Source organism: Psammomys obesus, unplaced genomic scaffold (genome assembly GCF_907164565.1).
Source record: "Psammomys obesus unplaced genomic scaffold, mPsaObe1.curated_primary_1811, whole genome shotgun sequence".
Lineage (NCBI taxonomy): Eukaryota > Metazoa > Chordata > Mammalia > Rodentia > Muridae > Psammomys > Psammomys obesus.
The window spans coordinates 3,822,109-3,846,212 of NW_026596073.1; the positions used below are offsets into that span (position 1 = coordinate 3,822,109).

The 24,104-nt window shown below is 37.4% G+C and overlaps 1 protein-coding gene across 2 annotated transcripts in view; it reads right to left on the reverse strand.

Annotated features, from left to right (window-relative positions):
- Nav3 (neuron navigator 3) overlaps positions 1-24,104 on the reverse strand; it is a 329,995-nt gene that overhangs the window by 84,427 nt on the left and 221,464 nt on the right. For both annotated transcript variants that reach the window (XM_055626040.1, XM_055626039.1), the window contains exons 13-15: positions 2,576-2,708; positions 1,591-1,861; positions 11-719 (exon numbers count right to left, since the gene is read on the reverse strand). In XM_055626040.1, the coding sequence (XP_055482015.1) occupies positions 11-719; positions 1,591-1,861; positions 2,576-2,708 (1,113 nt within the window). The remainder of the gene's footprint in view (positions 1-10; positions 720-1,590; positions 1,862-2,575; positions 2,709-24,104) is intronic.

Consider the following 24,104-nt stretch of genomic DNA (forward strand, 5'->3'; position numbering starts at 1 on the left):
CACACCTTACCTTCGAAATGTGGGCGAGGCAATATCTGGGTACTTGGACCCTGGCTGTCTGAGCCCTTGTGTACCACAGGCACTGGCAGAGGTGGGGCTGGATTTGGGGGAACCTGACAAAGAAACACTCTCGGAATCCGAGACCGCTACTTTCTCCTTCTCTTTGTCTGTTTGGTTGACAGTGACCGGACTGGAGCGCCCTGAGCTGATCTTAGTGGGTTCTCTCAGTTTGGAGGTGGTGGCCCCGGCTGACTTGCTGCTGACGTTGGAGTCAATGCTGCTGGTACTTGATCTGTGGCCACCTCGCCCCGGGATACCGCTGGTGCTGGACTTAGAAGGGCGGGGCAGGCTGCGGTACTGGAGGGTGGTCTTGGAGCTCACGTGCAGGACCACGTCATCTTGATGCTGGGACCCGTCCAGGCTGGTTTTCCTTGCTGCGCTGGACTTCCCACCAATGGCAGCGGATTTGGGGATTTTCCCCAGTGTAGCTGAGCCGCTTGTTATGGTGGCGCCGCTGCTGGTGATCATGGTAGAGGACCCTACACCACTTGGCTTCTTGTAGCCAAAGGAACTGCTGGCAGTGGATCTTCCAATGCCCGAGGGTGGCTTCTTCCCTTCATCTCCACTGCTTTTCCCTGCGTCTGAAGGGGACCTTTGCAAGGATGATCCTTTAAGGGGAGTTTTCCCTTTCTCTGAAGCTTTGGCATCGTCAGTCTTCCCTAATTAAAGAGAAACACACAGAGACATTTATCGCACATTGCGACACCTCCAAAACCAAATGCAAAATGTGAATGCACTTTAGCTTTTTATATCAGTTCAGTTCTGATGTGTTTCTTGTTTCAGATCTAAGGAGGGGTGCACTCTAATATAATGAGAGGATTGAGTGAAGGCTAGAAAATAAAAACATGCCTGTCAGAGGCAATGTGACCAACTGGAAGAAATAAAGTGAAAACACGTTAATATCGCGTGTCTTACAACAATGCTGCTTCACAAGGGTGCCACTAGACTAAGTACTAGACAATAATTTAATTATAGTACCTTCAATATGATTATATCTGAAGGACTCGATGACATCCACACTTCAGATGACACTATTTATAAAATAAGACAGGTGGCACAAGGGAGCAGAATTCTTTCACTCTTTTCCTTCATAAAGTTTAACTGACAAACAGAATCTAAAGTAAAGGAAACTCTAATTCTCGGGTTAGTACGATTGCTTTCAGACCTCAGCTTTGTGGTCAAAGGTAGTGGCATTCGTAAAATCAATACCAAAAATATTCATTAACAAGTTAGGAAAAATGAGTCATTGTTTATGCAGAACCAATAATTTACCTGTGTATGACCTAAAGCGACCAAATTGTAATGTAGCAGATAGCAGCCCCATTTGATGAGAGGGATTCCCGCAGAATCCTCAGATCGTCATACATGATTTTTACATGACAAAGCACATGGATTATAGAATACAATCATTTCACTGTGTGCGGAAGAATAGAATTATCCAAGGGGGGTCCCATACACGTAACCACATGCGTCAAACGGGACCACAGGTTAAAACACTTCTGCAGAGAAGAGCCCAAGTGGCAAGCCTACCAGGGGTCTTGAGTGCACTTGTGCCGGTTTTCTGCCTAGCGGATGTTCCTCCCTGAGCAGACATGCCTCTCCTCCAGGAGCCTGTCTGAGACACCGACAGGCCCCCCTTCTGCCCTGTCTTCTCTGAGTCTTCAGCGAGTCCAGGAGCAGCGCCCTTCCACTTGGCACCTCCATCGCTGTGGCTGTCAAAATCTTCTTCAGTCTTCTTCAGCTCTTCTGGACTCTCCCAGGTCTCATCTGTTGCCGAACGCTTCTCCGTATCTGTTTTAAGCTATAAAGAAAAACTTCCCATGAAAGAAATCCTATAATGTGTGAACCCGGCACCGAAATGCATTTTCAGATAACTGGTAAGAAAAATAATGGAGCACTGATTTATACATCAGAAGCATGCCAAAGATGATTCTATTTTTAACTACGGCTTCACTTAAGTGTCATCAATTTGAGCCATAGAATTTCTCTTTGCAGATATTAGAGAATGTCAGGATAAATAATGTTCAGAAAAGCCTAATTAAACTCCTCAAAGGAAGGGACTTTTCTATGACTAATGTGACAAGAAAAACCAAGACAAGATAGAATATATTTTTCTTGATTTACCATTTACAAGTGAGCCCTGTAATTTGTTTTTGAGATCAGTATAAAATTAATTAAGAGGAATCCAATGTTAGACTGTTTTTAAACTTTATTTTTAAATCAATCAGTATTAGAAGGCGGGGAAATGGCAATGTGAGTCCTTCTGGGCTAGACACCAGCAAATATGTCTAAGCTGCTTATAGTCTTCAAAAGAGGCTGTGGTTGGTCATTGGTATGATTCTTAGGGGTGTAATTCTAGAAAGACTGAGATAAAAGCAGAGTTGGTGGGTCTGTATCTGTCTATTTAACTTATGCAAATGCTTCAGGATATAATGTAAAACCACAACTTAAATTTAAGAAAAAAATGGAGGAAGAAATAGTTGAGTCAGTACGAAGAGAGAGGACAGCTCCTCACCTGCGTGTTCTTCCTGGAGGGAACTGTGATGTTGGAGTATGAGCTGATGGAGGATGTGGTATTCAGGTCGTCTGTGCTGATGTTGTCAAGTGTGTCACTGAGACCACTGCTCACTGAACTGCTGTCATCCCAGCTAAAAAGAAGACAAGAAGCGTCAAGGAGCCAGTCACAGGACAAACATGAACCACCCACCTTTCCACACAATGTTGCCATACATCACAAAGGCATAAAAAAACCACATTTATTCCAACAATTTGCTCACTATCCATTTTGGAAACATCATATTTATAATGCCTGAACACCTATTAAATAATGTCACATCAGTATTTAGGAAGAAGCAGAAGATGCACATTCCAGGGAGACATTTGCGCTGTGAATAAAAACAGTGAGAGAAGAGTAATATCCCAGCTGTGTCTCTCACCTCTTTCAGCAAAAGCAATCTGGAATCAGTCAGTATGTAAGAATCAATTCTTTGTTCACAAAATATTTGCTTTCATCAGACATCTGAAAATCATCCCTCATTTTCCTACCTTAAAATTTCAACCAGTCAACATTGCTTAAACATTGAAATTCATTCAGTAATCTTTCCTATCACAAACAACATAGGACAGCCCCTTATCTGGTCTTCCTGTTTTTGGCCTTTGCCAGACAATGTCAGCTGCTGTTTCTGAGTGAGGGATCAAAAAGTCCCATTTGGGGCCTCAAGGGATGTCACAGCTGCTAAGAGCAGTGGCTGCTTTTGCAGAGGACCCAGGCTTGGTTACCAGTACCCACAAGACAGTTTACAGCCATCTGCAACTCCAGTTCCAAGGAATGTGACACCCTCTGCTGACCTCTGTCAGTTCCGGGTACATATGTGGTGCATATTGCATGAATGAAGGCAAAAATATTCATGAATATAAAAATACATATTTGCAAACAAACAAAAAATAAATAAAACCAGCACATCAGGCCATGGCAGTACCATGCTACAATATTCAAAAGCTTCTCTTTTCTTATGCTCTAGCTTCTGAAACAAAATGTCTCATGGGATTCATAATGAAATCTAATAGAGGGATAAAATGAACATGTGAAACCCTTAACCTACTTATTTTTATCTAAACAAGAATAAGATAGGCTAAATTAATAACTACATTTATGCTGGCTTGGACCTCATTATTTAGTCAAAGTGTTTGATGTGATGGCGCATAAACACTTCAGGATATCTAGGTAACTTGAAGAAAGATGGGAGTTCCACTCTGCAAGTGGGAAACTATTGTCTTCTCATTTGCTGACTGAATTTCAGCCTACTGATACAGTATTACTCACCTGTGCTTTGATATACGAATTCATGTGCCCTAGGTATACATATTACATAAGAACCAAACCTAAGTCTTATGAATTGAACACTTGGCTTTGAACACACTCCAGAAATGATCCATACATTGAAGATACCATTCAAACATTCATCATGAAAGTACAAATAAAACATAAAGGAGACAAAACAAATATACAATAGAAGTCCCATCCTAAGTTCTAAATAATAATGATGTACATGTATACATATAAAATAAAAATAATCATCAAGAGGAAAACTGAATTTACTGAGAGTAATATATTACTATCAGCAATATTTAAATCAGATTATCAATAACAATTGTGTCTTAAAGCAAAATGTATTTTATAGCACCAGAGAAATACTTGTCTTTCATGAGTGCCCAAATCTGGTGAATTCCTTCCCTATATCTTATTTTGTAACTTTCCATATGATTAGCCACACTATCAGCAAACACCTCCCATATCCAAACTTTCTTTTTTTTTTTTAAATGTGAAATTAAATAATTTATTTTTTTTATTTTTTATTTTTATTTTTATTTTTATTTTTAGTTACATTTTGTTAACTCTGTGTCCCAGCTGTATCCCGCTCCCTCATTCCCTCCCCAACCCCACACTCCCTCCCTGGTCTCCTCCCTGCCCCTTTCCAAGTCCCCTGATAGGGGAGGACCTCCTCCCCTTTCATCTGACCCTGTTTTATCAGGTATCTTCAGGGCTGGCTGCAAAGTCCTCCTCTGTGGCCTAACAGACTGCTCCTCCCCTGGGGGGGTGGGGGTCGAACAGCCTGCCCTTGAGATCCTGTTAGAAATAGTCCGTGTTCCCCTTACTTTGGAAAACTACTTGGTTACTGAGCTACCACAGGCCACATCCGAGCAGAAGTTTTAGGTTATATCCATAGATGGTCCTTGGTTGAGTGTCAGTCTCAGAAAAGACCCTGTGCCCAGATATATTTGGTCCTTGTAGAGCTCCTATCCTTTCCATATCATACTAACTTCCCTTCTTTCATATGATTCCCTGCACTCTGCCGAGGGTTTGGTTGTGAGTCTTAGTGTCTGCTTTGAAACACTGCTAGGTAGAGTCTTTCAGATGCCTTTTGTGGTAGACTCCTGTCATAAGTTCAAACTTTCTTACAGACAACTGTTATGCAGTGTAGGTCCCGTCTACGGTCTGTACCCAAAGAGAAAAGTCATCTCCAGTAAGCAAGTCATCAGAATTGAGTCCTGTCTCAGCTAGCAGAATCGCTTAAATGATCTACTACAGGTAGATTACCGCTAGAGATAGCATCATTTGGTGCATGTTTTCCTGACTGTCAATAGGGGGTCTGTATTTCTCAACTCCCAATTCCAAGAGCCCTTTAACATGCTTTTAGTTCCATAAGTTGACAGAAGTAGATCATGTAACTTGCAACTAAGACCTTAGTCCATATAATAATCATTTCTAAAATAGTTTAATGTTTACTTATTATCTGTTAATAGTTGTACTTTACGTGTTGAATATGTGAACATAATCTATGAAAAAATGAATATGTACTTTGAATACCACTGTACCAAAATAAACGTTAACCTCAAGCTTCTCAACAAGCACATACCACATCAAGAGAATAAGTAAATAAGCTAAAGAATGCCTGAAAGTAATCTACTTAATAAAGAGTTGTCTAGCAAAAGACTTATATTTACTTATTTATTTGCACATACACATATGCATCTGTGGGCCTCTGTGTGTGCATGGACCATAGCATATGCATGGCCAAGAGGCTACCCTGCAGGTGAAAGCACCTTTAGAAATGTGAGTTCACAATAAGCTATGCTGAAGAGATAGATAAAATAATTATCTCTTTAACAACATACTGTACTTTTCCTTCCCAGAAATTTCTCTCCTTATTGTAGAACCTATAATCTACCTAGAAGCTCTGCTGGGCCCATCTGCCTTTACTAAGCCTGATTCAAAAGACCTAACAATTTATTTTTTGTGTCTTGTTCTTCCAGGAGCTTCCAAAGCTTAAGTCTGCTTCTGAGGGCACTTTAGGCTTCCATATTCTTTTATAAAGTTCCACTTCCTATCATGTGTTTGCCTTCTGTCATGCTGCTGACCTCCATCCTTCTTACATTCAATGGTGTGGCTTATTTTCTTCTCTTCCCCATTCTCCTCCAAGCAGCTTTCAAAAATTACAGCTTGCCTTCCCTGGGGCAAGTTTCTTTTAAACTCTATTAATCTTTTCTTCAGCTTTTTGTTTGAGACTGCTCATAAATTTTCTTATTAATGAGACCAAGAACCTCAAGAGGGAAACTGAATTCTCTGGTAATTAAATAATGACCATGGAGGGACTCACCCAAATTTCCAGTAACAGTCAAAGGACAAGTAGTGGGAATGGGCTCTTGACTTCCACTATCTGGGTTCCTTAGATGAGAACGAATATACATTTCAAGGCTTTGTGGCACAGATCTTTGCCTGCTAAGTCATCTCCTCAGCCCTTAACAATAGCTTCTTTTTAAAACATTTTTATTATCGTTTATTACAATTTATTCAATTTGTAACCCATCTGTAACCTCCTCCCTAGTCTCTCCCACCTGGCCTCCCTCTCCTTCCCCTATCCCCCTCCCCTAGTCCACTGATAGGGGAGGTCTTCCTCCCCTTCTATTTGACCCTAGCCTATTAGGTCTCATCAGGACTGGTTGCATTGTCTTCCACTGTGGTCTGGCAAGGCTGCACCCCCTAGGGGGTGGTGTTAGAGAACAATAGCTTATTACAAATGCAAACTCTGGCCTCAAATATTATGTTAAAAGGTACTGTGATCACCACAATCAGACACTCCTTTAAATGTCACAAATAAACATAATAGCCTTTGGTTAGACTTAACTATATAAATAATAGATCCAATAGCATTCAGAAGCTTCAATCTCTCACTGAAAACTGAAAAAAAGTCATCTAACAAATATAATGGACAAGAAAACCAAATTTCACATAAAGCTTGATGTGATGGAACTAAAATGGACATAGGAGGCCTGCTTGGATTTGACCATCTCACAGGTAGTAGATAGTTAAAAAGCTACTCAATGTGTAGCTCTGGTTTAATTAGCACCATACCTCTCTTAAATACTGTCCTTGTTTCTGTCTTTTTCCCTTTCCTGAAATGTGCTCATGACAAGCATTACATTCTCTGCCATCTTCACCTGACTCTTCTGAGTCCTATACATTATTTTTCTATTTTTGAGAACTTCTTTGAATTACTTAACATCCTGCCCTCCATTATATTAACTCATCTTAGAACATCTTTCATGACAATGGTCAATGCTTCCAAAACTATGAAATCAAGGTTATGATTTTGGAACTTCAATCATTAACAAAACTGTAGTTCTTTCCCAACAACAAGATCTGTGGTTTTAGTCTTATACGGGATTATTTTCCCAAGGGTCTCCTTTCAAAATCTCAAATTTACTCTACATAGTTTACATTATTTTTCTTTCCTCCAAAAATTATTCCTTTCATTCACTGGGGTTTGCTAATCCTGATCTAGTACATTCTCTTACTTTCTCTACTATTTTAATGAAACCCCATTCTCAGTGAAGCTGTCTTTAATCCTTTAAAACCATTCTTTTAGCAAGCGCCATGGCTGGCCGCTCTTTTGTTACACATTCTCCCTTTTTATATTCAAGCTCATTTCAAAAATATTGCTAAGCCTGTATTCTCACTCAGTGTGATAAGAAAACTGCAGTTCCCCAAACAACTCACTATTTACTGGGAATCAGCAACGATGATAAATGCAGCCAATAGAACTAGTGAGAGAGGTTAGTAGTGTAAGATGGATGGTGGGGCAGAGCCAGGATTAAAAATTTGAAAGGGTTGGTACCTTCAGGAGGTGACTCTGAAAGCAGTGACCAGAAGAGATACTGTGCTCACCACTTCAGTGTTGCATTTTCACCCATGACAACCAGTCATTATCTTAGTGTGTGCTATCTGTCTTCTTTCTCATACTAGAAATAATGAACTGTGCTTTATTTTTTTTAATAGCTCTAATAGGTTACGTGGTACCTGTTGCCACTACATTGTATCGTTAAGTGAAGTTTTCCTTTTGAAAATGTTTTTGCTTAGTGATTTTAAATTGGATTAAGTCCAATAGTAGTGAAAGATTCTTTAAAAGATTTATTTCTTATTTCGTATGTATAAATGTTTTTACTTGAATGTATATATGTGCAACACCTGTGTGGTGCCACAAATGCCAGAAGAGGGCAACTGATCTGGACTGGAGTTACAGATGGGTGGGAGCTGCTGTGTGGGGGCTGGGAACGGTACCAGGGTCTTCTAACAGAACACACTGCCCTTAACCTCTCAGAGACCTCTTCAGTTCCACTGACTGAAAGTTTTGAGCAAAATTTTGTTCAACATAGTTCTTTTTAAAACAAACGTAATACTTTTTTTGAAGTATAACAGAGCCATTTTTCTAATCTTAAACTTCCATGACATTCGACTTTCTTCTTTGATTTTGTAGATAATAGAATTCTCCATAGCAATGATGCAATTAATTCTGTTGATTGTCACACAATTAATTAAGTTGAAAAAACTTAATAGAAAATAGTTTTTAATGAAAGAATTATTAGCATAATTAGCTCTGAGTAGTAGGTCTCAAATCTCATCAAATATTTTTTCCCATCCTTTCATTTTTAATTGTATTAAGATCTACTAAGGGTTCCTAACTATTTTCTGCATAAAGGCCGCCTCTTTATTTCTGCCAAATTACACATCTATAATTCTCCTGAATTTTTTCACAATCTTTGACTATTTCATAAATGATGGGATTGCTACTCACACAGTTTTTATTTACACATTGTAGAGTTTCTGTCTCAAAATACCATATGTGAGATTGTTAATAATATTCACATACAAGTTTTTGAATGGATTAATCCTTGGGTTACTAAGTAGGAAAGCAGTGCTGTGTGAGAAAGGGAGAAAAACTATAGTCTTTCCCATTGACTGTATGTTATTTTGCTTTCTCTCTGTCACTCTGTCTCTGTCTGTCTGTCTGTCTCTCTCCTCCTCTGTGTGTGTGTGTATGTCTCTGTGTGTACTGGTATGGAGAATGCACTCACTTTTGTGGGTGCATGTAGAGGCCAGGAGTTAAAGTTAGAATGCTATAGTAATTGTTTCTACATCTTTTTGTTTATATTATTTCTTCTTGAGACAGGATCTCACTATGTAGCTCTGGCTGGACTGGAAGTCGCCATCTAGACCAGGCTGGCCTAGAACTCACAGAGATCTCCCTGATGGAATTAAAGGCATCACCACCGTGCCATGCATTGTATTTTAGATAGGATTTCTTGCCGAACCTGGGGCTCACATTACACTTGCCTGGCTGACCAGCTTCTCCCTCCAGTGCTGGGCTAACACAAAGCCTGACTATCATGTGAATGCTGAAGAGCTGAACTTTCACTGCCAGCACTCAGGAAACTGAGCCAATACCCAACCCAATAGTTATTTCTTAAGCTTAATAACTATTTCTTAAGCTTAAGAAATAACTATTCCGGTCATTCCATAGCCTTACTGTTACAAGGCTGAGGTATGCAGTTTTGACAAAATGAAGTAATTAATTGTTAATAGTTCATACTATTGTTTCTGCTAAAAAAAAAATCAGTTTTGTTCCACATAGCAGGTTTCTTCCATCTTTTTGTTTAAAATTTTATGTTTTTTATAGCTTTACATTGGGTAGAATGGCAAATTTCTTAATTGTATACAACATAAGGTATAGATCAAATTATACATTTAGCGTACAGATTTATGGCTTTTACGGTCATTCACGAATTTCGTTTCCTTGGCATGTTGACAATAACAAATAATTGACTATATGCATGTTGGTTTATTGCAAGATTTTCTATTACTTTGATTTCTACGGGCATTTTAGTGAAAATTAGCACCATACTATACCTTCACAGTAAGTCATAAAACAGATCATGTAAATCCACCAGATTCATGCTTCTTTTACAAAGCTGCTATAGCTATTTTTGTCCTTAGCAATTACACGTCACTTCAGAAGCAGCCTCTAAATGTCTATTCAGAAGCAGCTTCTAAACATTTATTCAGAAGCTGCGGTGACTTGATCTGCATTTTATTAAATATAAAGACTCATTGGAAAGTGCTGACATCCTCTGTCAAGCCTCACAAGCCACAAGCAAGAAAGAGTTCTCAATACATTTTTGCTTTCTTTAATTTATTTGTGTACTAATGGGTTATTCTTGGAATCACAGAGCTTTCAAAAAGCAAATTGTAGCATAGCATGGAAGCTGTTGCAAACTTTAAATGTTCATGTTTGTTGTTGTTGTTGTTGTTGTTGTTGCTTGTATATCAAATACAATCATATTTTAAAGCTTGGCTTTGTGTGACATAATCTTGTCAAGTTTACTAATTGTTTTAGTGCTGCAGGATGAAGGCCTGATTTTTTAAAATGTTTTTTTTGTTGTTGTTGTTTTTCCTTTATGCCAACTGTGAATACAGGAAATTTAACATTTCCTTTCCATATGCCCTCACAATATACCCGACTTGCCAATATAAGATGAAGATGAAAGCCTTTCACTTATAACAATGATAACACGAACCTCCAACCATGACAATAGGATTACCCTAATATTTGAGACCTAGAAGAAGGTTAAAGACCAAACATGCACTGAATCATAACGGAAATGGAAGAATACATATTTAAAAAGCTGATTAATTTTTTAGCAAGTGTCAAAAATACGTGGCATGAAAAATATGAAATTAGGACTTTATATCAAATTCTAAATTAAATTCCAAATCAGTGCAGAATGAAAAGTAGAAAACTACACTGAAAATAAAAAGTACCACTCTTTAGAAAAGGAGAGATTTTTAATAAAACAACCAGACTTTATTAAAAATCTTTTTATGCATTGAAAGTGCGGCCTGAATACCCTAGGAAATACCCAACTTTAGATTTAACCTATGGAAAAGAGCCAACCTCTAACACTATTATTAATACTCTGCTATGCTTGCAGACAGGAGCCTAGCATAACTGTCTTCTGAGAGGTTTTACCCAGCAGCTGATGGAAATAGATGCAGAGACCCACAGCAAAACAATAAATAGGCAGAACTTGGGGTGTCTTGTGAAAGAGTAGGGGGAAGAACTGTATCTAATTTCTCTTAATGATATAAGGGAACATGTCAATCACTTATTTCTCTGGATATACCTCCTTTACCCCAATTTGGTTATAATCAAAATATTGTCTACTGATGTGACATTATTTTTAATTTTCACCAAAGTGTTGACTGAGAGTTGACTCTTACAGTTGTTGCTTGTAGGTTGATTTTATTGAAAGATAAAATGAGAAATATATTTGTAAAATAGGTTAGTTCCCATTTGAACGGCTTTATTGTATACTGTATGGGCGTTATATTTTCAATATTGTTGTGTTCTCAAGACAATGGTAGCAGAAAACATTTGAAATGAGTGATGAGATTCATTGAAAACATGATATTCTTAATCTGGGTGCCTGTATATGCATATATTTCTTCTGCACTATTCATGATCTTTACTGGAATGTATCCTTCTCAATGAGGTCTGACTTAGCCTTCTTAAAAATTAGCACATCCTTCTCCACACACATCTGTGTTATTGCCTTCTTGTCTTTGCCTCTCATCTTAGCAACTACCATCATTCTATATACTATATTCATCAGTCATATTGATTTAATTAATTCATCATTTGTAACTGAAAACCACTATAACAATCTGTGAAAGCTGGAGAGTTTTGTTTATTTTTGTCCATGGTTGTTTTTCATGCTATCAGGGGAAAAATCTTGACCGTAAGAACCACTCAATCAAAGCCAGCTTTTATAAATCAATTATTAACAGTCACTTTCCCACTTAATTCTTATTCACCTAATTGGACTCTAAATCATTAACCATGAGTAGCACAGTATGTGTTGCATTTGGTTTCTGAACACCACACCTATTTGTGTCACAATCCTTAAGACACTCATTTGATTTAATACACTGGTCTTGAACCATGACCCAATTTCTTACCAAAATATATTTGTATTCTGAATTCTAAATTAAAGCTTGTAAATAGTAGGCTCCATTTTCTAAGCAATCCAGAGAGTTTAAAAAACTGTTAACATTGAAAGGTATATGTGAACTAAACACAAACTCTACAAGAAGTGTGTCATTAGCAAGAGAGACCTGCATTTAAAATACCCATTCTAGTTCTTGGGATCTGTGAACAAATCTATAGGGCACTATACTAGATGTGTTCAGAAACAGTTCAATACTTAGGTGAGAACACAGATGTACATTTATTTCACAGGTGGTATCCTAGTTACATTTCTGTGATAAAATACCATAACAAAAATGCAAATTAGGGAGTAAGGTTTTACTTTGCTCACAGTTTCAAGTCCTAAATGTATCATAGCTGAGAGGGCACTATCTTAAAATATTTAGTTACATCACATCTACCCTAAAGAGCAGAGAGAGAAATGAACGCATGTATATTTAGTACTTGGATGATGTTCTCCAACACTGCAGTCTAAAACTAAGGAATGAAGCTCCCCACAGTGGTCTGGGACTTCTCACATCGATCAAAGTAGTCAAGACAAACACCCACAGACATACACACAGGTCATCCTGACAGAGAACAGCCTTCATTGAGACTCTCTTTGTAGGTGATTCCAGGTTGTGTCAAGCTGACCACTAAAACTCAGCACCACAAGCATTTATTACAAAGTCAAAGTTATTCAAGTATATGATATATATTCCTATAAAATATATACACATATTAGAAAGAAAATTTAAATCTGAATATAAAAAGATGCAGGCTCCTAAGGTTTCATGGGAATGTCAGGAAGTTCAATATCGGAATTTCTATGAGATAGCAAATAAAAAAAAAAACCCACACTATTTTCTCTTCAACATAAAAGGTGGCAGATGGCCTAGAATATAAATAATGAATATTTTAAAGATTTTTACTAAATATTTCTTGAATATGAAAATAACTGCTTTATTAAAAGGAAAACTAACAGTAATCATCATGACATTATTTTTTTAACACTTTCTAGATTTTCATCTTGAAATGAAGGAAAAATTGGATAATATTTGCACCTCAGAATAGATTCAATAAAAATCCTATCATACTTTAGGATATGTTTTCCCACGTTATTATGAAAATAATAAGATGTGTGTCACTTTCAAAATACATTTTGGACACTATGGCCTTTGTAATAATAAAACGTTGAGAACTGTTGAGGCTGTGAGTTTTAGAATTAAGCTATTAAGTTTATGACTTTTGTCTTCACAACTATGTGAACGTGCAACTACGTATTCCTATGCTACGCAATTTTATCAGCAAACGTAATGTGCTAGGTTCTTGCTTCGGGAATTGGAGCTACTGAAGTATAAATTTGTTATTACTACAGGGTCACTGATAGAAAACAATGTAGAGTTATTTCAGTACAGATTTATTGACCATTCCCCTTGAAAATATTTTATTATCATAAAAGAACAATCGTTAGAGGGAATTTCAGAGTAAAAAATAAAAACAAATTAATATATCAATGTCTAAAAGTGATACTAGACTAAATAAGTAATCTCTCAATTCATAAACTTTATGTGACCTTACTACAATTTTAATAAAGTTTCTTATACCTACCAATGCCTCATTTACCACTACATATACTCTTTCCAATTTGGATTAGAATACAGTTGAGACACCATTTCCTTATGAGTCCTTCCATGCTTTATCAAAATTCACTAATTCTTCTATATATGTATTTGCTTTGCTTTTGCCTACAATTTAGTGTGGTATCCTAAATGCAGCTGCTCTAGTCACAGCACCATAGCCAGGAGCAAAATCAGGACCTTAGCTTCAGCTCAGAGCCCTAACACAAAACTTTGGCCCAGTTTACTCCCTTAAAATTTATAGACTACATATAGACTAAGAAAATGTCATGTCACAGAGGAAGACAATGCAGTTAGTCCTGATGAGACATGATAGGCAAGGGTCAGATGGAAGGGGAGGAGGACCTCCCCTATCAGTGGACTTAGAGATGGGCATGGGAGAAGATGAGGGAGGAAGGGTGGGATAGGGAGGGAATGAGGAAAGGGGCTACAGCTGGAATGCAAAGTGAAAAAACTGTAATTAATATAAAAAAAAGAAAAGAAAAAAGAAAATGCTCCAGTCTCATGAGGTCACAAATCACAGCCACTGTGTGAGATTCATAGGACTGTGATCCTTGAATGTGTATATATTATGAATTAGCATAAAAACAAAGAGGATGAGATGAAGAGCAGAAGAACCAAGTGAGGTAGGGACAAGTGAGTTTGGGTGAATACAGACGTGCTTTTCTTCCTCCCCTTCCATCTGACCCTAGCCTATCAGGTCTTATCAGGACTGGCTGCATTGTCTTCCTCTGTGGGCTGGTAAGACTGCTACCTCCTCGGGGTAGGGGGAGGTGGTCAAAGAGCCAGCCACTGAGTCTCATATCAGAGACAGCCCCTGTTCTACTTACTAGGGAACCCATTTGGTGACTGAGCTGCCATGGACTTCTGGAGGTTAATGGGAGGAGAAGTAGGAAGTGTGGGACTGGGAGGAGAAGTAGGAAGTGTGGGATTGGGAGGGGACAAGGAAGGAGGCTATAGCTGGGATAAAATGTGAATAAATTGTAATAAATAAAAAATAAATAAATAAAAAGAAAAAAAAAAGACCTGCTTTCCTGATAATATCACATTAAAGAACAACAGGTAGACCTCTGAGAGATAAAGCTAGGCTTTCTATGGGGAGAGGGTGATAGAAGATGATAAACCTGGAAGAGCAAAATCCCAGAAATACCCAAATTCAAGAGACATATGGGACCAGTGTGGTAGCTGTGGGGAAAGTACAGTTGATCAGTGGGACTGAGAGGGCAAGCTGACTCTGCTACTGGAGGTTCGCATGTGTAGTGGGAAGGAATTAGAGCTTGCAACCAGGAAATAAGATCCAAAGACTTTTAAGCAGTAAAATGAACTCTGTGTGTATGTGTGTGTGTTGTAGTATATGTGTGTGGTATATATGTGTTTGTGTATGGGTATGCCTACATACATACATGTTTACATGTGAAGGACAGAGGTGTCTTTCTCGAGCTCTTTCCACCTTATCTTTCGAGACAGAGTGTCTCACTGAACATGGAGCTTGCTGATTCAGCTAGGCTAGGCAGCAAAGCCCCAGGATTCCCCAGGCTCTCTCTCCCCAGCACTGGGATTTAGGTGCATGTCACTACGTCTGACCTTTTATTGGATGCTAGGGATCAGACTCAGGTCCTCAAGCTGGAAAGGCAAACACTTTAATGGCCAAACCACCTTCCCCACTTGAACAGAGACAGTTCAAAAATATTTAAGCTACACTAAGATATTTTACATTGTTTTGGGCTATTGTGAAGGATGTTGTTTCCCTAATTTAGTTCTCAACATGTTTATCATTTGTATAAAAGAAGGATTCTGATTTTTTAGAGTTAATTTTGTATCCAGACACTTTACTGAAGGTTTTTATCAGCCATAGTTCTATGATAGAGTTTTTGGGGTCACTCCTGTATACTATCAAATGATATGTGAACAGACACACTTTGATTTCGTCCATTCCAATTTGTATACCCTTGATCTCCCTTAGCTGGCTTGTTCCACTAACCAGAACTTTATGCACTATGTTGAATAGATATGGAGAGAGCAGATAGTCTTGTCTTGTCCCTGATTTCAGTGAAATTGTTTATAAGAATATGCTGCCCCTTATTCACTTATTGTCAACAAAAGTCTGGAATACTGGGCCTCTCCTAGCAACCCTAGATCCCTGCCTGCTTCAGGGCATGGCTGGCATAGCCTGCCTCTAATCTGAACTTTCCAGCCAGGGGCGGGGGCTTCCCTTCCTTCTTTACTATATAATCCAGATATTTTGGTTCCCCTTTCTCTCACTTTCCTCTCTGTCTCTTCTCTTTTTCTCCTATCTCTCACCTCTCTCTTTCTGTTCATGCCTTTCTTTCCCCTCTACTCTCTGCTCCTCCCCTTTCATTTATATACTTAAAAATAAAATAAAACTATTGGAATACACTTAATGTATTAGAAACAAGAAAACTAGAAATGAGGTTTCCAATTATTAAGGAAGAGGATGAGGTGACATTTCTCAGTCTTTAAACAAAGATGCATGCAAGTTAAAAGAAGTTGCAAGAAACAACTTCTTGCAACTTGCAAGAAGCATGCAAGAAAGCATGATAGGGTTTGCTGCTATGGCAAGGGAAAAAGATTAACATACCTGTGTCTTTTCTACTGGTAACTTCTGGAACAGCAAAAAAAGAATTTATCATGACAACATAAAACTCAGTCTTGAGGATATTTGTGTTTTAACTTGCACCACTTTTTTTTCCATGTATAAAGAAGCTGATCTGAATTTGTTACTCAATAGCTAGAACTGTAATTCTTAATAAGCTGAAAATTCATATAAACACATTAAAATTTTCACTTTTTATAATTTTAGCATATATTTAAAATTTAATTTAATCCATGAAATATTAGGAGACTGCTTAATATGATGTGGATTTGGAATCAGCAAGCAAGCCATAACTACACACCGGCCTTTCCATTTCCTTTTCTTATCTCTATAAAAGAAATAATAAAGATTTATAGTTGTTCTCTTGAAGCAAAGGAGAAGGATAGATAAACAACAAAATGAAAAGCTCTCGTTCTTTACCAAAGAAAGCCCCAGGTAGTCTCCATCGAATTTAATAAATAGTGCTAGTTTAAAATAAATTTATGCAGATTTATGAAGCAGAGTTTTATATTTTAATGATGTTTGAGAAAGAACAGAAAATACATATTTTTATTAAATGAGCTGAAATTACAAGAATAATAAAATAATGTTATTAAAGATTCATTCAAACACATTATTACAATAATGAACTTGATAGTTTTGTGAGTTTATTTCAGTGCTCAAGCTCATTATTTTTAATGCTGACATATGAATGAAAAATACATATATTTCTGATAAGTAGAGAAATTATAGCAAATATATGCATATATAAATACACTAAAATAAAAAATAAAAATTTAAACCTGTTTGAATGCATTCACAAATTCAAAAAGGCCACTAGTATATATTTTTATGTCATGTACAGAATTTAAAGCCAATACATACTCATAATGACTAATCTATATTGTCTACTTGATTTAATTTACAATCACTCTGAGGTACATTTTACCATGTAACTGTGCAGGACTTTGCAGAGAGGTTAAACTGAAGAGGGAAGACTCATTCATCCCATCCGTTGGAGCCTGGATTTATTCGCAAGGCAAAAAGGACAATGAGCTTAGCACCACCATTCATCTCTGCTTTCTGACAGTGGCAGCCATGCATCTGATAGTCTTCTGCTCTTCATTCTATGTCCTCTCTACCATAATGAACAGACAACATAATGTCTTTCCTCCTCAAGTTGTTTTTGTTAAGTATTTTGTCAAAACAAGGAGAAAAAAATAAGTAATACAACTCTTGAGAACTAGGCACAGAGTTAAACATCTGTAATCTACCCTGAAGTAGCTATCCTCAATATTTTAACAATTTTTGAATCTTTCTAGATATATTACACATACACATAGAAATTTTACTTCTTACATTCTTGCTTAATATTCAATCTTCTATGTATTATGCAAACACTTTATGTAATACCAAGATTTTAATTTGTTTCTAAGACTGCTAAAGCATCATATATATATTTACAATGATTTTATAATTATCTTCTATGAAGCTTTATATATTTAGTAATCTGTACTAAAATGTTCATAGTTTTCTATCAATCAAAATTAAAATCTCAAGGAGTACTGTGGTTTTAGACAGTATTGATCTTAATCTTGGCCCTCATCCTGAGGAGGCCTGTGGACCACCTGAGTAGCTCTCAGCTCAGAGAACTTTCTGCCTGCTCCTCATCTACCTGGCCCATCTGTGTCAGAAACATTGAGCCCAGCAGAGACAAGGAACCCATCACTGGTTAACTAGGCACAGGAACCCAGCCCATTTTTCCCCATCCTGAGGGAGCCTGTGTGGAACCCTAGCAACTCTCATCTCAGGGGTCTTTCCACCTGCTCCCCAGCTGCCTGGCCCACCTGGGTAAGAAACACTGAGCCCAGCAGAGACAGTGAATCCAAAGAGATTAGTTCAGTACAGGATCCCATGAGCCTCCATAAATAAATTGGAAAGATCCTATACTAGTAACATAACAATACTCCTGAAAGCTCTATAACAAAAGGAAGCAGAAACAACAAGAGGAGTAGAGATCAGGAAATAATCAAATTCAGGGCTGAAATCAATAAATTGGAAACAAAGAGAATGATACAAAGAATCAATGAAACCAAGAGCTGGTTCTTTGAGAAAATCATCAGGATAGCCACAACCTTAGCCAAACTAACTACAAGGCAGAGGGAGAATATCCAAATTTACAAAATCAGAAAAAAGGGGATATAATTACAGACACTGAGGAAATCCATAAAATCATTAGTTTTTACTTCAAAAGCTTATATTCCATAAAACTGGAAAATATAAAGGAATGGAACTTTTTCTGGATAGTTTTCACCTACTAAAGCTAAATTAAGATCAGGTAAACACTTTAAACAGTTGTATAACTCCTAAGGAAATAGAAGCAGTCATCAAAAGTCTAACAACCCAAAACTCCCAAGTCCAGATGGTTTTAGCTCAGAATTCTACCAGACATTCAAAGAGCTAATACCAATCAATAATGCTCAAACTATTCCACAAAATAGAAACTGAAGGAAAATTGCCAAATCATTATATGAAGCCACAGTCACCCTGATACCTAAACTACATAAACACTCAACAAAGAAAGAATTTCAGAACAATTTCACTCATGAACATTGATTCAAAAATATTCCATAAAATAGTCACAAACCAAATCCAAGAACACATCAAATATATCATCCGCCATGATCAAAGTTGGCTTCATCACAAGGACACAGATATGGTTCAACATACAAAAATCTATCAACATAGTTTGCCATATAAACAAACTCAAAGGGAAAAAAAAATCACATGATCATCTCATTAGATACAGAAAAATCCTTTGACAAAATCCAACATTCTTTCAGGATGAAAGTCTTGGAGAGATCAGAGATAAAATGCCCATATCTAAACATAATAAAGGATTTATACTGCAAACCAATTGTCAATATGAAATTAAATGGAGAAACTCAACAAAATTCCACTAAAATTAGGGACAAGACAAGGCTGCCCACTCTCTCTAGACCTCTTCAATATAGTACTTGAAGTTCTTGTTATAGCAATAAGACAACTAAAAGAGATCAAGAGCATACAATATAGTATGCCCATCAATATAGTACTTGAAGTTCTTGCTATAGCAATAAGACAACTAAAGGAGATCAAGGACATACAAATCAGGAAGGAAGAAATCAAAGTATTGCTATTTGCAGATGATATGGTAGTGTACATAAGTGACCCCAAAAAATTCCACCAGAGAACTCCTACAGCTGATAAGCAGCTTCAGCAAAGTGGCTGAAGACAAGCTTAATTAAAAAAAAAAAATCAGGCAGTTTAGTGTTCAAGTGGCTTACATAGTGATGGGAAGAGGGACTGCCTCTGACATAAACTGATTGGCCTGCTCTTTGATCACTTCCCCCTGAGGGGGGAGCAGCCTTACCAGGCCACAGAAGAAGACAATGCAGCCATTCCTGATGTGATCTGATAGACTAAGATCTGATAGACTAAGGCAGGAGAGGAGGACCTCCCCTATCAGTGGACGTGGGGAGGAGCATATATGCAGAAAGGGGAGGTAGGATGGGGTCGGGAGGGGAGGAGGGAGGGGCTTATGGGGGGATACAAAATGATTAAAGTGTAATTAATAATAATAATCATTTTAAAAAAGAAAAAAATTAAAAAAATCAGTAGTCTTCCTGCACACAAATGACAAATGGGCTGAGACAGAAATTAGGGAAACGACATCCTTCACAACAGCCACAAATAATATAAAGTATCTTGGTGTAACTCTAACCAGGCAAGTGAAAAACCAGTATGACGAGAACCTCAAGACTCTGAAGAAAAAAACTGAAAAAGATATCAGAAGATGGAAAGACATCCCATGCTTGTGGATTAAGGACCTTGAAAGACCAATTCTTAACTTGATATTGCAAAACAAAAAACCTGTTATAGCTAAACCAATCCTATACAATAAAGACACCGCTGAAAGTATCTCCATCCTTGACTTTAAGCTATACTACAGAGCAATAGTAATAAAAACTGCATGATACATAGAAATAGACTTGTGGATCAATGCAATCAAACTGAAGCCCTAGAAATAAACCCACATACCTATCATCACTTGATTTTTCACAAAGGAGCTGAAACCATTCAATGGAAAAAAGACAGCATCTTCAACAAATGGTGCTGGTTTAACTGAATGTCTATATGTAGAAAAATGCAAATAGATCCATATTTATCTCTCTGTACAAAACTCAAATACAAGTGGATCAAATACAACAATATAACACTAGATACACTAAATATGTTAGAAGATAAAGTGAGGAAGAGCCTCAAACTCATTGACACAGAAGACAACTTCCTGAAGAAAACACCAACAGCTCAGGCTCTAAGATAAAAAATTAATAAATGGAACGAAACTGTAAAGCAAAGGACACTGTCAATATAACTAAATGACAACCCACAAGCTAGGAAAAGATCTTAACCAACCCTACATCCAACAAAGGGCTAATATCCAGAATAACAATGAACATAAGAAATACAAAATTAGTAACCAAAATATCCCATTTAAAAAATGGGGCACAGAACTAAACAGAATTCTCAACAGAGGAATCTCGAATGGCCAAGAAGCACTTAAAGAAATGCTCAACTTCCTTGGTCTTCAGGGAAATGCAAATCTGAGATTCCATTTCATGGGAGTCAGAATGGCTAATATCAAAATCTCAAGGGACAGCACATGCTGATGAGAATGTGGAGAAAGGGAAACAATCCTCCATTGCTGATGGGAGTGTTAACTTGTATAACCACTTTGGAAATCAACTCTGGCACTTCTTAATTTATTTATTTATGTATTTATTTACTTATTTATTTATTCATCCATTCATCCATTTATTTATTTATTTATTTATTTATTTATTTATTTATTTATTTATATTAAAATGTATTCACTTTGTATCCCAGCTGTAGCCCCTTCCTTCATCCCTTTCCCAAGCCTGCCCTCCCTCCCTCTTCTCCTCCCTTGCCTCTCCCCCAGTCCACTGATAGGGGAGGTCCTCCCCTTCCATCTGACAGAGGTAGTGGGTGAATAGAGGGAACAAGGTAGGAGAGGGGGCGCAGAGAGTTAAGAGGGTGGAGATGACCTGAGGAGAGCAAGGGCAAGAGTATAGAAGGCCTGTAGAGAAAAGAGAAACTGAGGGTGGGGACAGCTCTGTGACAAGAGACATAAGTCAGTAGGCTTCTGGGAGGATATGAGGGGGATTCAAGCAGGGACTCCAATAACAGAGGCCATAAAGACTGAAGATGACATCCTCTAGCTAGACTAGTCTTCAAATAAAGGGCAGAGAACACCACTAGTGGGGGAACACTCGCCCACAAAAACTTTGACCCAAAATTTGCCCTGTGTATAAGATGTAGAGGGATAAAATAGAGACGATAGGACAGATATTGAGGGAATGCCCAAACAATGCCTGGCCCAACCAAAGACCCACCCTATCGGAGAGGCCAGCCTCTGACACTATGAATGATAGATGCTCTCCTAAGCTTGCAAACAGGAGCTTGTAAGAGCTATCCTCTGAGTGGCTCTACCCAGCAGTGCCTCAAAACAGATGCTGTGACTCACAGCCAAATATTAGAGTCTTAGGGAACATCAGTGGGGGGAAGAAAAAAAGGACCCAGAAGTGACAGGAGCTCCAAACAAAAATCAACAGAGCCAGCGAACCAGGGCCCAGAGGGGTTTGCTGAGACTGAAGCATCAACCAAGGACCATGTGTGACCTGGACCTAGGACCCCTACTAAGATGTAGTATATTGGCAGCTTAGGCTTCAAGTGGGTCCTCTAGTGAAGTCGGGACTGCATCAGACTGACTTGCTAGCTTTTAGACCACTTTCCCCTGGTGGAACTGCCTTGACAGGCTACAGGGGAAGAGGACATACTTAGTCCTGATGCAACTTGATGAGCTGGGGTGGATGGGAAAAAGAATTCCCCTTTTCCTCAGAAAATGGGTATGGGGAGAGAGAGAGGTTGGAACTGGGAGGAGAGAAAAGAAGAGGCTATAACGATGTAATGTGAATAAAAGAAATAAATGAGAAACAAGAAAATAAAATGAAAAAAATCTTAATCCAGGTTATTATCAGGCAGAAGAGTGTCCTTAAATAGCTCGAAACACTTGAAATTGAAGAGTTTAGAATTAGAATTTCAGTTATATTTATCAAAACTCTAAGTTGAATATTATATAAATTAATCAAGCTATCTTCTTTCAGCAACTTTTTACATTTTTTGAAAAGAGGTTAGTTAATCCAAAGTATATTACATTATTTTATTATAATTTTTCTTTATTCTTGAGGATTTCACAGATACATACAATGATACATGATCACATCCACCATATTATTTCTGTAATTCCTCCCATTTTTGCTCTAACATGTTCCCCTCTCAACTTTAGTTCTTTTATTAATAATCCACTAAGTATGATTGTAGTGAAGTTTTGCATGTTTAAGTATTTAAAATATTTCCCCAAAATACTACTTTTATTATTGTAATTTTAGTTAATTTTATAAAAATTGATATTTTTATTTTATAATATTTTCTCAAGGAGAGTTTTGTACAAATACTTTTATTTTTATGAGCCTTTAATTTTTTTCTTTTTAAAAGAGACATATTTATTGTTATTTTATATGATGACAACCTCTGTGTGTGTGCAGTGGGAAGCCACCTTCTGTAGGAACAAGTGCTCTTGGCCAGGGAACCACCTATCTAGGCCCTAATTTTTCATTTTAACACTTAGAGGAAAACTTGAATTTCTAACTAGAGCAGTCCTTGGAGACTATTTAACGATACCTGCCTTTTCCTGTTTATTATACTGTAGTGCACTGATTATTCACTGATTATTACATGTATTCCACTAATGTGTTTTTTATAATGTAAAGCAATACTGTGCTGTTTTAAGTCTGACAGGGGTAACATAGGTAGGGGTATCTCTGAAATACAGATTACAAATTTAAGATGAATGTGTGTTTAATAGAGGATACGTTAGAAAATTCAGAATTTTAAATTCTCTGTTATTTTAAACTATGATTTGCATATTTATTAATTAGATCATCAAACACTTATGAAATGATATCATATGACATGCACAGAAAATATGGAAATAGGATGTTATAGAGGCCTAACCTTGCCCTTAACTTTGATAATATATAATTCTCGCTTTTGGAAATTCACAGACTGTTTTTTGGACGACTGAACACTTCATTATTGGCACTCGATTTAATCACAATCATAGCTATTAGGCCTTAGCTAAATCGTCTCCCTTCTCAAAATCCCCCTTTCTCATTTGAAAATTCTTGGCATTAACTATCTGTTTCAGAATAATAGAACTGCCCAAATGACTATAATTTCAAGGTTGAGTGAAAGAGAAAACATTATATAGAGAAGAGGAGCTTAGCTAACACTCAGCAACTTGGCTACAAAGCTGTGAGTAGGATTTAAAACACAACTCTATTTCTCTCTTGCTTAAAAGAGCATGTATTCAAGCAATAGTGCAATAATAAATTTTAATTTATGTAGAAATATATCATTAATAACGAAGAAGTATTTTGCTCCAAAAAAAAAAAAGTTCTCTAAATGAACAAACAAAGAGATTTTTCCATTTTAAAATTTCAGAACACTGCCCCAGTAATGAAAATCCCTTTGGGAGGTGCCTCTGGCTTTTTAGCCCACTCTTGGGACCCTTTTCCTCCAACTCAGTTGCCTACTCCAGCCTTGATATGAGGGTCTGTTCCTAGTCTTGTTGTAAATTGTTATATTCTGTTTGATCGATATCCCTGCTCTTTTCCAAAGGGAAACAGAGGAGAAGTGGATCTGGGAGAGAGGGGAGATGAGGACCAGTGATGGAGAGCAGTAGAAGGAGGGAAACTGAGGTTAAGGTATGTTACATGAGAGAAGAATGAAAAGAAAATATTCCTTTGCAAAGATAAAAGAAAAAAA